At 38.6% G+C, this 16,045-nt stretch overlaps 1 protein-coding gene across 5 annotated transcripts in view; it reads left to right on the plus strand.

The window, feature by feature from the left end:
* Positions 1-16,045, plus strand: part of atp8a1 (ATPase phospholipid transporting 8A1) — a 166,080-nt gene that overhangs the window by 145,571 nt on the left and 4,464 nt on the right. For all 5 annotated transcript variants that reach the window (XM_079839789.1, XM_079839790.1, XM_079839792.1 and 2 more), the window contains 6 exons: positions 1,102-1,163; positions 1,499-1,555; positions 2,367-2,474; positions 12,631-12,719; positions 14,856-14,948; positions 15,216-15,307. In XM_079839789.1, coding sequence (XP_079695915.1) covers positions 1,102-1,163; positions 1,499-1,555; positions 2,367-2,474; positions 12,631-12,719; positions 14,856-14,948; positions 15,216-15,307 — 501 coding nt within the window. The remainder of the gene's footprint in view (positions 1-1,101; positions 1,164-1,498; positions 1,556-2,366; positions 2,475-12,630; positions 12,720-14,855; positions 14,949-15,215; positions 15,308-16,045) is intronic.

Below are 16,045 nucleotides of genomic sequence, written 5' to 3' on the forward strand. Positions count from 1 at the left end.
AGCACCAATAGAGTAGTATCGCATCCTTCATATCTCCGAAAATTCTTTCGTCATATTTATAAAAGATAGATACGCTGTACCGACTCTTTCCGAAAAAAGCAGAGCTCCTGCCGGAAACAAACAAACACATGCGCACAACTGCTGCCCCGGAAAAACAAACTGCGTACTGTTCCCTTAACGCTGGGTTCTTTGGGAACTGGGAACAAAAACTATAGACTGTAAAAAAAAATGGACCTAGTGTCCGTGACGTCACCCATAGGATTCTGAAGAGCAGTTTTGAAGCGCAAAGTAGGGACGTGCTGGCTGTTGCCATCTTGTCAGCGCGTCACTCCCGGATAATAGAAAATGGGCAAAGAAGCGGGACGTGGGTGGAGCTGAGGTGACGCGATGACTAACAGACAGCAGATAAATGCCTATCCACCTGTCACTCAAAGTGGCCACGCCCTTAATTATACAGGACTTTAAAGCTTTATAGAATGTAAACGAATGAGTTATAAAGAAAAATTCACCCCCCTCAAATGAAGGGCAAAATTAGCCGTATAGACCAAAACCAAAATTTGAAGCAGGCTGTTTTTCTGCTGTAAAGTTGGGCATTTGAACATGGGGCTCAATGAGATTCTGCTCCCTTCTGGAGCCTGTCCCTAGTGGCCAGTCCATGAACTGCAGTTTAAGTTACTTCCGTATTGGCTTCAAGAGAAACTGCAGGAGGTTGCCGTTTCTAAAAACACACTTTGGTGACATTGTTGAAAAATCTCTCGGCTTCCATAACCCAAACGAAGCGCGTTGATGGATGAGCGCTTTTGCTCTCGCTATGGTTGATGTGTGCATTTTTAGCATGAGAATCTTTAACAGTGAAAATAAGTCAGAATGCATGAATTAGCATTTTTGGTTATTCATCACCTGCATAGTTCCTTTTTGGCTGGTTTCTTTTATGTAAACTGTCTTTTTCTGGTATTCTTTTCTTCTAAACGTGAGCATTAGATCTCAATATCTTAATGGAGTCTAGTTATCTAGCACCGTCCCACTGACCCGTGTATGTACGCATGTGTGTTAGCATGTGATCCTTCACTCTAAAAGCTTTCTTGTTGATTCTCCTCACAGATACCGTCTTTGGAAATGGAAAGACACCAGACTATCTCCTCTTAGGCAACATGGTTTATACAGTAAGTGCATTTGGGCCCTCAGATCCTCACAAAGCGCCTCTGTGTCCTGCCCGTCGCCTGACACTTTGTCCCGGTTGTCCTGCTGTGAAATGTTCCTTCTGTGCTGAGTCTGGCTGCACTGAGGATTTTCACTCCCTTTTTGCCAACTTTTTATGCACTGAAATGAAAATGAAGTTGTTCTGCTCTCTAATTCAAACTCCACTTCAAACAGAAACTGTTTGGAAGTTCCTGTCAACCGACTGTCTCTCATTAGGTCTTAGGTCTTTATAATCTAATCTGTTTATGTATATATGCAAACTCAGATAAGAACCTGTCTCTTTCTCTCTCTCTCTCAGTTTGTTGTGATCACAGTGTGTCTGAAGGCTGGGCTGGAGACGTCGTCTTGGACCATGGTGAGCGTTTGGATGACTCTTTCCATCCCTCTCTCTCTTTTCTGTCCCATTTCACTGTGTCCTCCCATTTCCTTTCATGTCATTGTCCCTCTATCAGTAGAAACACGCTCCTCCACTCCTTCTCCCTCCTCTCACTCACCCTTTTCTTCTGCCGCTGATGTCATGGAAAAATTCGGAGAATTCAAAGATGATGTCATGGTTGCATCACTAATCAAAGCCTTTATTCAGATGAGCAATTATAGTGCAGTGCTGGAATTGTATTACTATTAGATATTGTATTACTATTGTTACAGTGCTTGCAAGGCAAAAACTTTTGCATTTAGAATGTAATCAACAGCGATGATGTCATTGTAATACAGTATTTGCATGCTGAATTTTCATGCACCTTTTTAACCACATGCATGTCAAAAATGTGCACAATTCAGATGAGAAAAGGTCCGTTTCACTGCACTGTATTTTGCAAGTGTAATTTTCACAAAATCACATGATGTTTGTGTGGTTTTGGAACATTTACATGTGGTTCCAATGTTTCACATGTGCAAATTTCAAGCCTCAAATGCTTGATGAGCATGTGATTTAAACAAAAACACATGGGTGTAACTTGCTCCCATATGTGCACACATGTGATTTAGCATGTGTTCATGTAAAATTCATGGGTGTTATGGGTTGTTATGTATGTTACTCGTCTAAAATTATAATGCATCACTCAGATGAGGTTTTGTGCTGTTTGAGTGTCAGGCTTTCATCATTATGAGCAGAATGATGTCTCCTAACTCACTGTGTGTTTTCTCTAATCTTTTCTGGCTTCTAGTTCAGCCACATTGCCATCTGGGGCAGCATTGGATTGTGGGTAGTCTTCTTTGGCATCTACTCCTCTTTGTGGCCTCTGATTCCTCTTGCCCCGGATATGTCAGGAGAGGTAAGACCGTACATTACAGTATAAGCAACAACAAAAACTCTGAAAAAACCTACTCCTAAAAGATTTCATCTAAGAATACCGGAAAAAATTTATAAAGGTTTCCACAAAAATATTAACTATCACTGCTGTTTTCAAAATCGATAATAAGAAATGTTTCTTGAGCACCAAATCAGCATATTAGAGGAATTGTGTGAGTAATAGGATTAGGGTTTGGTTGAGGGTTAGTTGCATGTAATTATGCATAATATACTGTTATTACTATATAAGTACATGTAACGTGCAACAAGGACACTGTAAAATAAAGTGTTAATAAAAAAAAATTCAAATAGAAAACAGTTTAAATATGTTAATATTTCACAATATTGCTGTTTTACTGGGTTTTTGCTCAAATAAATGCAACCTTGTGAGCATAAGAAGCAACAAATGTAAAAAACTGGTAATGAATATATGTTTATGTATGTCCCGCAATGACAATTAGTGAGTTTTTGCTGATTTTTGGGATACATTTACAGCATTTTTGTCACACAAAAAAACACTGCAAGTTTAGAAACGGACAGATTTTAACATTTTATCCTGCCAATCTCAATACTTTAAATCTAACAAATAAATCTGTATTGGTGGACTAGATTAAATAATATAATTTATAACATAATTTGACTATAAAGAATTTGGATTTAGTAATTTGTTTAATTTATGAACAGCTCCATCCCCAAAACCCCCCCGCCCCTTTTTTTTAGCAATTTTGTCCCCAAAACATGGCTAAACTAAAAAAACACACACACAGCCCATCCTCGCCCCTTGGGGCTCTTGGATGTGTCAGGTGATATAAAACACGCACAGACCACCCTCTCTCTGGCCTGGGGCTCTACACTATCTGTGCCATAATCTGAGCATTAAGAGTTTGTGTGTGTTCATTAGGGTGAGCAGGGGGCTTGAAACTCTACACCTCCGTAAGGCCTCGGGGCACCATAGGTCTCGGCTCTTTTCTCACCTCATAATCTCCTAATGGGGCCTAATAGGCCCTATTTGTGTCACCTGTGAGGAAGAGCAGTATGAAAACATCTACATCTGCTTATGTGAGAAAAGAGTGGAGCAGTCCTGGAATCCAGACAAAACACTTGTGTGTTTATAATAGTTTGGTATGGTTTTAATTTATTTTCGCTATTTTATTTATTTATATACCATCTGGACATCAATATGAGAGCGCTCTGTTCGCACACATTGTTACCGTTGTCTAAATACTCTCGATAGCATCTGAGGTTTTTAATCCCAGCATCTGGCATTGTGAAACAGTAGCCTCTTCCTCTCACGTGTGTGTCCTGAATGGCCAGTCAAGTGGGCTCTTTTATCAGCTCATTCCCTCTACATGTAGGGTAGTAGAGTAGATCAGACCCCAGAGGCTCAGGGTAACTCGATGCCGAGGGGAACCATAGCAACAGCATTACACCAGAGCACGAGGGACACCTGAGAGAGGGCGCACCTGAACACACCTGAACTCTTGGCCACCTCACAGCCATCTCTGACTGCTGCCACAGCTGCCTGAAGGGCTGAGGAGAAAGACTAAGGGGGTTTTCAGACTTTGTAGATCGTTTGCTTTGTTCCGAAACAGGGACTTAATTTGTTACAATGTTGCATTTTCTTATTGGTTCGGTTTGCTTTCACAAGGCAGCATTTCAAAGCATACCAAAATGTGTTTATGGTAGTCACATACGAGTAGAACTGTCCTCTTATTGGTCAGAGTTTCCTCTGCGTCATCCATCAAGATGATTCACAAGTTCGCTCCACAAGCTTTTTGTGGCTTATTTGTAACTGTCGACAGACACTAGACGAATGTAGCCATCCTTGCCGAATTATTTAAAACCTATATAATGCAGTTAAAGAGAGAAGCAAGGCTTCGCTGGGACCGCATTCTTGCAATGCATGAAGAAGAGCAATTATACAAAATTAAGATAAAGAGGGACTCTTTGGTTTTCAACTGCAATAACTAATGTGCTCACCCGCTCACAGAATCAGACACTGCTGCTTTTTATGTTACACATTTGTCGTTATAAATTATGATACTGCTTGGTTCATTGGTCCGTTGGGTCAGATCGCTTTCCCACCTCAAAGAACCGCTCCAGAGTTTTTTTGCAATCTGGCCAAGACCACCACGTTCAGGCGATCTTTCTTTCTTTTTTCTTTTTTTTTGGTGCGGATGCGAGCGCAATTGTGTGGTTAAACTAAAGTGAGAAGAAACATATCACACTTACAGAATTATCGCACTAAACTAACCATTATTTGGAGATGTAGCAAGGTATTGTTTTGAAGTGCCTTGGAAAAAAATCCTATGGTATATGAATCAAGTATTATGGTATAGTACCATTCAAAAATGTGGGGTCAATAGGAATTTTTCAATGTTTAAAAAAAAAAAGAAGAAAAGAAGTTTCTTATCACCAAGGCTGTATTTTATTACCAAAAATACAAAAGACAGTAAGCTGTGAAATATTTGTATAGTTTAAAATAAATGTCTTCTATTTGAATTCGTTTAAAAATGTAATTTATTCATTTGATGCAAAGCTGAATTTTCAGCATCATTACTCCAGTCTTCAATGTTACATGATCCTTCAGAAATTAATATAATATACTAATTTGGTGCTCAAAAAACATTTGTTTGTATTATTATCAGTGCTGCTTAATATTTTTGTGTAAACTGTCATTCTTTTTTATAGGATTCTTTGATGAATAAACAGTTCAAAAGAACAGAATTTATTTGAAACTTTTGTTTGTAACATTATAAATGTGTCTACTGTCACTTTTGATTATTTTAATGCATCCTAGCTGAATTAATGTATTCATTTCTTTAAAAAAAATCTTACCATTACAATCAGGGCTTGACATTAACACCCGCCAAATGTGGGTAGATTTCAGCTGTGGCGGGTAAGGCAGCCACTCCCACTTGCCACTTTGGCGGGTTGAATATAATTTCAGCCTACAGCCAAATTAAATGCCAAGACTGTTGTATCACAAAATATTACAATTCAATTACAATTCTTTATCGATTAACTTGCAGTTAGTGAAGGCGGGATAGGCAGAATCGCGCTGAATGACACCCAACAGAAGCTCTCTCACGTGCGCGCTCTCTCTCTGTCGCACGCGTGATCAGTTCAAAATTTCCGTCGTGTGGAGTATCTCGCATGAATACAGTCAGTTATGGCTTAAGTGTACGTAAACAGGTGGGTAATAACTGGATATGTGTCAGAATATTACGTTGTAACGCGTTGTGTACGAATTAAAATAGGGATAGCTCACTTAACATAACTGGAGTTGATGCCAACACGGAGGTGATCGACATTAAACAGCTCACACTTTATTCCCTGCAAAACTCGCACGAGTGCGTCACAAACTCCATTCCGTCCACAGCATTACTTAATAAAACAAAATAACTAAATGCTAGCAACAGAAAATAATCCGCACACATGGGTGCTCGAGGCGCAGGGCGCACACACACAAAACCCAGGCAGTTCAACAGGGAGCATGCACTCTTAAAGGGCCCACACTGTATTCATACTCGTTACAATGTAATTAAAAGGTTAGTTCACCCAAAAATGAAAATCCTGTCATTTAATTACTTACCCTCATGTCGTTCGACACCCGTAAGACCTCCGTTCATCTTTGGAACACAAATGAAGATATTTTAGTTGAAATCCGATGGCTCAAAGGCCTCCATTGGCACAATGCACAGTACACTCTCAAGACCCTTAAAAGGTACTAAAGACGTCGTTACAAAGTCCATCTCACTACAGTGGTTCTACAACAATTTTATGAAGCGACGAGAATAGTTTTTGTGCGCAAAAAAAACCTAAATAACGACTTGTATAGTGATGACAGATTTCAAAACACTGCATCATGAAGCTTCGAAGCGTTATGAATCAGTGAGCCGATTCAGCGGTTTGGATCGTCAAAGTCATGTGATTTTGGCGGTTTGACACACGATCCGTATCATGATTAATCAAACAACTACAGGTGTTAAATAAATGTATACATATTAAATAAACCTACTGTATCTATCTTTTTTTTAGAGAAATGTACTATTGTTTTTGTAATTTGCTTCTTTGTTCTTTTATATAGCCTGACAAAAATAACTCTATATAAAATGTCTCATATTAGCCATATTGCCCACCCCTTGCCCACCTGCACACCAGCTGATATACACTGTAGTCTTGATTTGGGTGGTCACTCTGCATTGAAAGTTTGAAAGGGTTTTAAATCTTCTAAATCAAGTACAATGACTCAAAATGCCAAAGTCAACTTTAATCATATAAAAGCAGTACAATTGTGGCCAGTGAAAATGCTGAGTGGATACTAACTTTTGAAAACCACTAGCCACAGTGGCTGGTTAGCAAATAAGTTAATGTCAAGCCCTGATTACAATCAGAGTACCATTGTAGTTTGGATGCTTTGGAGTACTGAGAAAAGTTTAGTAATGCATATTTAAGTAGCGCTTACTTGAGCAGTCAACAATTTTCAAAAATGACTACTAGTTGACTATTTTAGTTTTATGGCCTGTGTCGCCTATAGTAGATCACATGATTGCATACCAAAAACTTTTTTTTTTTTGCATCCCAGTGGAGTTGTCATAGCTTTTTTATTGTAACCTGTAACTGCTACATTTTTTTAATTTGTAGTTTCACAAAAATGTGACCAAGTAAACCTTGGGTTTATGTTATAAGACAACCAAACCACAGACCTTTGAGATCTGCTCCGAAATCTCTTAAATGAACCAAGTGCAGCCTAGAGAACGAGAGAACCCTTGAAAGCGTGGGACATGTTTTTTTGCATAATTCATGACATCATGACACCCAGTTTAGTAAAATCGAGTTGCTCTACATCCTCAAATAATGAGCGTTAATAATATACTTTTGATATAGACGTAGTTCAGACAGTCTTAACACACCATGTCCCACTCAAGATACCCTACTATCACCTCGCCTGCCATTACAAAGCTCTACTCATTTCACACACCTGTTGAAAACACACACGTCCAGCCAGTCATGAATGAACCTCTAAACAGATGCGCATCACATCCTGCGTCCAAAGGCATGTAGGATTTAGATAACACTTTAAAGAAAGTCCCAGAGGATAAAACAAGCCCTACAACGATGCATAAAAGATCTTTAGATGTCAGAGATGTGATGTAACGGTTAGATGTAGCTGCATTGAAGGTGTTCTGTGGCGCATTCCTCTCTATTCTTCCATTGAATGCAGAGGACGGGTCTGTTTTATTCAAGTGCACCTGGTATCTGTGTGAGACAGGCCATTCATCTTGTTCCACTCTCTTTGATGTACAAGATTTCACCTTTAGAGCCTCACTCTCCCTATCCGCAGATAAACCTACTGCTGCTCTTGTTACACTGCTTACTGGAAACTGTGTATGTGTGTGTGAGCCGATCTGCTCTATTTCAAACTTTGTTAAACAGAACTTGTCAGGCAATTCCTGTCTGACATCTTAGTCAAATATTTTAGTTCATTATGTTTAGTGGGGCCCAAAAGTCTGATGAGAAGCTACTGTTTTTTAGATGCACATTTTTATTCATTTTATTCTGAATTTAGCCCTAATTTAAATACTTTTTCATTATGGAATTATATTATATTTGATATTAATTATAGTATATTATATTTTATATTATATTATATTATATTATATTATATTATATTATATTATATTATATTATATTATATTATATTATATTATATTATATTATATTATATTATATTATATTTATTATATTATATTATATTATATTATATTATATTATATTATATTATTTTATATTAATTATATTATATTATTGCATTTCAGAATGTCTTATTTGGTTTGTCTCTCTGTTGCTTTAATAACAGTGGCACTCAAGATGCATGAACTCCACAATAATATTTAAAATGAAATTTGATAATTTTTTCCAGCATGATTTGATATGATCCAAACAGCATCTTATGATACAATGGAAGTAAGAATATCTGACTCTTCAAAGGAGTTCACATGATCAATGCCACAGATTTGCTTATTTGATTAGAGACCTAGAAATAGTAAATATGTCTTATCCTTTTATGTCATAAATTGCTTTTACGTTTTCAAAGTCCTAGATGAGGCTGTTTAGTTCCAGGTTTAAATTAGATTTTAAAATCCTAGGTTTGTGTGTGTGTGTGTGTTTCTTTTTCTTTTGTTATGTTGTTAGGACCAAATGTCCCTGCGAAGATGGTAAAACCCATTTTTGACCTTGTGGGGACATTTTAGTTTTTTGTTCCCCGTGAGGAAAATGGCTAATAAAACATAGAGTTGTTTTTTTGTTTTTGTTTTTTTATGGAAAAAAAGTTTTCTGTGATGGGTAGGTTTAGGGTCAGGGGATGGAATATACAGTTTGTATAGTATAAAAATATTTATGTCTATGAAAAGTCCCCATAAAACGTGTGTGTGTGTGTGTGTGTGTGTGTGTGTGTGTGTGTGTGTGTGTGTGTGTGTGTGTGTGTGTGTGTGTGTGTGTGTGTGTGTGTGTGTGTGTGTGTGTGTGTGTGTGTGTGTGTGTGTGTGTGTGTGTGTGTGTGTGTGTGTGTGTGTGTGTGTGTGTGTGTGTGTGTGTGTGTGTGTGTGTGTGTGTGTGTGTGTGTGTGTGTGTGTGTGTGTGTGTGTGTGTGTGTGTGTGTGTGTGTGTGTGTGTGTGTGTGTGTGTGTGTGTGTGTGTGTGTGTGTGTGTGTGTGTGTGTGTGTGTGTGCAGGCCCTGTTAATTAAATGTCTCTTTCTTTCTTTTCTTCTTCCTCTTTTTCTCTTTCTCTCTTTCAAATACAACAAACATTTAGATGGGAATCTAGTTGTGTATTTCACCATCTGGTCCAGTGGGACTTTGAATATCTTTGCTCTACACATTCAAAACCACAAACTGTCCAAAGGAATATTGCTAGAACATTTGCAGCTCGGTTGTTTATATACACTGACTTGGCTTATATTAAAAGCATTTTTGAATTAATTGCAAGTGGAATATTTAGATTTTGGGAGAAAAGGCGAAACATTCTGTATTATTCTTGCACATGACTGTGTGAACGTGGATAAAATCGGCTTGGCTCAGGCGTTAGTGTTTAGTCCCTAAAGCCAAAGGGCCAGGCTGAGGGTGAATGACCATGTCTGAATTGTTCTCATCTCATATTTACCATCACAATGGGTGGTATTAACATTCTTTGGCCAACATTATCACTGGCAGGCATGAGCAGCCAAACTCTGCTGTTTCACAGCACCACTGATTAGTGCATCCAGGCATAGTTAATCCATCCTGTCAATCACCAGAGGAAGTCACCACGTGGGATTGAATGATAAACACCCAGACTCAGTTTGCCTGTTTTAAGCGCTAATAGAATCTGTCAACGTTTGCTTTCAGGTTTTGAAAGACCTGATTGAAGATTTGAAATGGTCCGTTAGTGTGTACTTCTGACAGAGTAATTGATTCATTACAAGCATTTGATTTGTTGTTGGTCCTAGATGGTCTACTAGCTTGGACCAGCTAAAAACAAAGTCCCACCAATGTTTAACATGGTGGCTTGCTAATGCCAGATAGAAACCAGATACAACACAGCTACCAACTTGTTTTTTTACCAAACTGGGTTGTTTTTTGTTTGTTTTTTAAGTTGCATGATGTGTGCATGTTTGTTTGAGTATGTGTCTGGCAGACACAGAGGGAGTCAATGTCCTGTCAAAATAGTTGATGTGGACACCCTTGACTGCCAGCCGAGACAAGGCCACGGCGGTTTATTATTCTGCCCTAAAAATACGCCTGTGGCCTGCACCAGCTGGATTTATTGTATTTGTTCCAGAATTTTCCATAGAAATGATGTTGAAAAAAATAGTATAATGATTCCATTTGTTGATTTTCAAGAGTATTTATAACACAACCCTTACAGGAAAACATGAATAAAGTTTGACATTGTACTCTTATAGTTGACTCCAATTTAACAACTGTTGGTTTTGTTCGCACTAAATATCTTTGAGCCCTTCAGGTCTTGTCTGATTGTTCGAATCATTGGCCTCCAATGAAAATGATTAAACTACTATTATCAAAGAGAAAATTTCATGTTACCTCTGGGAATTTCGGATTTCAGCACGACATGAATATCTTTTCACCCGTGAACAATTTTCTCTAATTCCTCTTGGCAACACAGAACACTTGTTTCATTCAGGGTCAAAGATGACATTAGTAGGGTGGAGGAAGCCATTTTGATTTCCGGTCATTTGAGATTTCCTGACGCTGATGTTTTGTTAGACATCAAAGTCTATTTTCCTGTAATGGTGAGTAGATTAGCTAATTTGGGAACACCTGAAACCTTTGGTAGATTGCTGCAGGCAGGTGTGCCTCTCGGCTTTGTGCTGGGGCCTTTACTGGTGTAGATTACAGGAAGATGATTTGTTTTGGAGCGCCGAGTTTAGACAAGTGGCGCAAGTATGTATGTTGAATAGCATTGCAAGGGGGCGGATCGGTGCTCTTTGACATTTAATGACAGGTATTTTCAACACAGCTGGGCCAAAGCAAACAGGATAAGCGCAGATGACTGCATCTCACACCCCACTAGCCTACACCGGAATATCCCTTGTGAATCACACCCTGTGGAACCACAGAGAACCCTTTCTTTTACTCTCTCTCTCCTTTTCTCTTTCTCTCTCTCTCTCCAATTTCCTTGCTTCCTCACTAGCTTTCACACTGTTCGGTTTTGAAAGTGTCTGTTATGATTTAAGATGTTTTACAATGAAAAGACACACCTACGCAGAAACTGTTATAATTATCGGAGAGATTGATGTCTTTGAAGACCTTAATATCATTACCTCACTGATCTTCTCAGTATCACCCAGTCCAAGACCGATGAATCTCTTCGCTGCTTGTTTATTTAATTCATGGGTATATTTTGGCAGATGGGTCTTCTGATGCTGGCCTTGCTCTGGCTCTCGTTTAGGAATCATTTGCTTTGGTTGTGGAAATTTTTGAGATAACGAGTTTATTCTGTTCCAATTTGGAATTTTCTGGAAATTTATCCTGCTCCAGATATGAACTGATTCAAGTAATGAAGACTTATTTGTCTGAGTTTTGCACTTAGTACCATGCGGTGCTTTCTAAGAGTTATGATGGTAACATCCGGTTATCTTGACTGTGATAACAGATAGTGCTGTTTATGCATACCTGAGTTCATCCGTTTTTAAAATATGACACTTTTTTTTTTTTCTTACAGCTTAATTTCAGACCAGGTTAAAATACTTTTACAGAAACATTTGGCACTTTGAGCTATTTGTGTTGGTATCTATGCAGTGACTTCAGGGGTTAGTATTCCTTTAGATTTACTTATATGCATTTCATATTGTCACACACCCACACACAAAGGGGAGAATGAAGGAATATGTATTCCCCCACCCCCTTATTTAGACTAAAATGCTTAATTATATTTAGTATTTCTGCTATCAACTCGCTTCTATAACATAGGGTTTTATATGGAATTATATAAATATTATAATAAAAATATTTTTTGATTCTTTGAACAGCATTTGTTTTAAATAGAAATATTTTGTAACATTATAACTGTATTTACTTTTACTTTTGATCAATTTAATGAGTTCTTGCTGAATAAAAGTACTAAACAAAAATGTTTAAATCATGCTGACCTCAAACTTTTGGTATTGTTGTTTGTTTCTTGGTTTTTATAAACGTTTACGTTGACATGCAAAAAATTCTTGTCCGTTTTTTTTTTTTGTGTTTTTGCGACGTCTTTCTCCACTGCCTCCCATGTATCATGAGGCATTCTGACAGGTCAGGTCATCATTTGGGAGCAGGGTTTTAGAAAGGTGATCTGGGTAGTACCATTAGCAGTTAACAGTTGAGATCAGTACTCTAGCTGACTCTCATCTCATTCCTCTTTTCTTGTCTGTCTGGCTTCTCATCTGTCACACACACTTTTAAAATGTACCAGGATGAGTTCACATTCCAACACCCCTTAGCTAGATTACATAATAATTTTGGGCAGATTGGTGGTTGAAAGCTAAGCTCTTTGTAGTACTGATGTTGTGAGAGTCCAGCTAAATAGTTTTAAGTTTAGAAATCAGTGACAGATTCTCTTTGATGCTCTTTCTCATGTGTGTGTGTTTTCCAGGCGGACATGATGTTCAGTTCAGGATTGTTCTGGATGGGCCTGATCTTTATTCCCATCACCTCTCTGGTGTTTGATGTGGCCTACAAAGTGTAAGTTGAGTTTCTTCAGTACCAGCCATGCAACCCTTAACTTATCTTCCTATAGACCTTATGTAGCCCAGCCCCTTTTCAGCGCTGCGCTCGTTGTGTTCTGTCTTCCGGTTTATATTTCCACAGCAAGGTAAGATCTTATGTCATTTTGAATGAACTGCTTGTTTTATAATCTTCCCGGTCTGCTGACATTTGTTATGACATCTGCTTCAAACATTACAACGCTTATGATAACTTTCGTTAACTCTACCATAAGTAAATCCACTTCACCAGCTAATTACTCTTAGACAGCGATGCTTTTGAAATATGCAGAGCTACCGCAAAAACGCAAGTTCTGTAAAGATGTCTTTACGCTTGTTTCTCTGGCGCATAAGGTCTATGTGGTCACCAGAGGTTGTTTTTAAAGGAACATCATTTTCCAGCTCCCCTAGAGTTAAACAGTTGAGTTTTACCGTTTTTGAATCCATTCAGCCGATCTCCGGGTCTGGCGGGAGCACTTTTAGCATAGCTTAGCATAGATCATTGAATCTGATTAGACCGTTAGCATCTCGCTCAAAAATGACCAAAGAGTTTCGATATTTCTCCTTTTTGAAACTTGACTCTTCTGTGGTTACATCGTGTACTAAGACCGACAGAAAATGAAAGGTTGTGATTTTCCAGGCAGATTTATTACGAACTGTTCTCTAATTCCTGCTTAATAATCAAGGAACGTTGTGCCGTACCATGAGTGCAGCGGCGCAATGATATTACACAGCGCATGAAAATAGGCTTACTTTCGTCTGCATAACTAACTTGACAACCTGCTTACACAGGGAGTGTGCTGGGGACTATTTTCATGCGCTGTGTAATCATTGCGCCGCTGCACTCATGGTACGGCAAAAAGTTCCTTGATTATTATGCAGGAATGAGGGTATAGTTCCTAGCCATATCGGCCTAGAAAATCACAACTTTTCATTTTCCGTCGGTCTTAGTACACGATGTAACCACAGAAGAGTCAAGTTTTAAATAGGAAATATATCGAAACTCTTTGGTCATTTTTGAGCAAGATGCTAACGGTCTAATCAGATTCAATGATCTATGCTAAGCTATGCTAAAAGTGCTACCGCCAGACCTGGAGATCGGCTGAATGGATTTGAAAACGGTAAAACTCAACTGTTTAACTCTAATATGAGCCTATTTTCAAAAAAAGTGAAGAGTTCCTTTAAAGGGATCGTTCACCCAAAAATGAAAATTAGCCCATGATTTACTAAAAAGTTTTACCTAAAGTCATCCTAGGTGTATATGACATTCGTCTTTCAGATGAGTAAAATCGGAGTTATATTAAAAAGTCCTGGCTAATCCGAGCTTTATAATAGCAGGGATTGTTGCTCTGTTTTTGAAGTCCATAAAAAATGCATCTGTACTTCAAATAACGTGCTCCACACGGCTCTGGGGGGTTAATAAAGGCCTTCTGAAGCGAATCAATGTGTTTGTGTAAGTAAAATATCCATATTTTAAACTTTATAACGTAAGGTTCCGGCCGATTGCCTTCCGAAGGAAAAGTGTTGAAAGTGCCTTCTCGGAGTTCAAAATGCGTACAACGTCTAACGAGCGTTACTGGTAGCGTTAGCCTTTTGAACCGCAGAGGCACTTTCAATACTTTTTCCATAAATTGAATACGGAAGGCGATCGGCCGAAACTTTACTTTATAAAGTTTTAAATATGGAAATTTTTCTTACACAAACGCATCGATTTGCTACAGAAGGCCTTTATTAACCTCCCAGGGCCGTGTGGAGCATGTTATTTGACGGACAGATGCATTTTAATGGACTTCAAAAACAGAGCAACAATCCCTGCCATTATAAATCTCGGAAGAGCCAGGACTTTTTAAAATAACTCAGATTTTATTCGTCTGAAAGAAGAATGTCGTATACACCTAGGATGACTTGAGGGTGAGTAAATCATGGGCTAATTTTAATTTGTGGGTGAACTATCCCTTTAAGCCTAACAGTTTTTTGTCATGTATAAAGTGTTAAAAGCATTAATGGATTATTCAAAATGCTTACTATTCATGCTTGGTATCAACTGGCATGCTGAAGGTTGGGTTTCCTTCCATCTTTCTCACAGTTTTGACTCTTTGTGTTAATTTTTCCTCAGTATTAAAAGGTTGTGCTTTAAGACCCTGGTTGATGAGGTGCAGGAGTTGGAGGCGCTGTCCAAAGATCCAGGAGCTGTGGTGCATGGGAAGAGGTGAGGGCCATTCCTCGTGAATTCATAATCAAACCGAACAAGCAAAAACAGTGGATCAGCAGGGATCACCTCCAAGTGTAAATGATCCTACTGGCTGCTCTCCCGGCCCCGGTCTCATTCGGTCTCCTCAACCCCTCACTGGAGACACATCTGTCCAGCAGGAAGTTTGTCTTTAATTTGATCGCTCTTCTGTGGGAAGAGAAAAGAGACTCCCATTATGCGCATAATGATGTCTGTGTCTGTTTCTATTTGTGTCCTTCCCTGTAGTTTGACCGAGAGAGCCCAACTCCTGAAGAACGTCTTTAAGAAGAGCACCGTCAGTGTGTACCGGTCCGACTCCATGCAGCAGAATCTACTCCGTACGTCAGCGACACTCATGTGCTCTGCCACCCACAGGCACACGGACACAGACACACCGACATGTTCTCCACAATGCAGACATCACAGACAGACTCATGCAGAATCACTGACGCACACACACACCACCATTCCCATCTGCAGCATCAAAATGCAGGTTCACTCACACACACAAGGGCTTATGGACGTGCAACTGCAGACACTTAATGAAGTACAAACCTGAACCAAAGCCCCTGAAAATTAGGTGAGGATGGTTGTTCTTGACAGCTGCAGATAATAACTAATGTAGCCATAATATCACTCAAAAGGAACAGCTGCATTTACAAAGCTGGAGTTAGACAGTGAGAGTCCTCAGGCAGATGTTTTTGGGCACAAGAACTTAAATGTCATGCTTTTATCAGTATCATAACATGGGCTTCCGTGGAAATCTGGAGAATTTTGCTGACGACATCGCGGTCCAAATTGACTGATTCATGAGGCCATATATGCACAGTCACACATAATTTAGTTCACACATAAACACACTGTCTTAACACATTACTAATATTTTCTCTTTGGTTATGCTGTTATGCTACACTTTTCATGTGCTTCCTTTCAGTGGTAAGCTTTTCAACTGGTAAGCTTTGTTTTTCATTTTAAATCAATATAAAAAAAATTTTTTAAATAAAAATATTACTATAGGCTTTAAAATAAATGAATATTTTTTTAATTAAATTATAATTATATTAAATTATTTAATT

Source organism: Gobio gobio (assembly GCF_949357685.1).
Source record: "Gobio gobio genome assembly, chromosome: 16".
NCBI lineage: Eukaryota > Metazoa > Chordata > Actinopteri > Cypriniformes > Gobionidae > Gobio > Gobio gobio.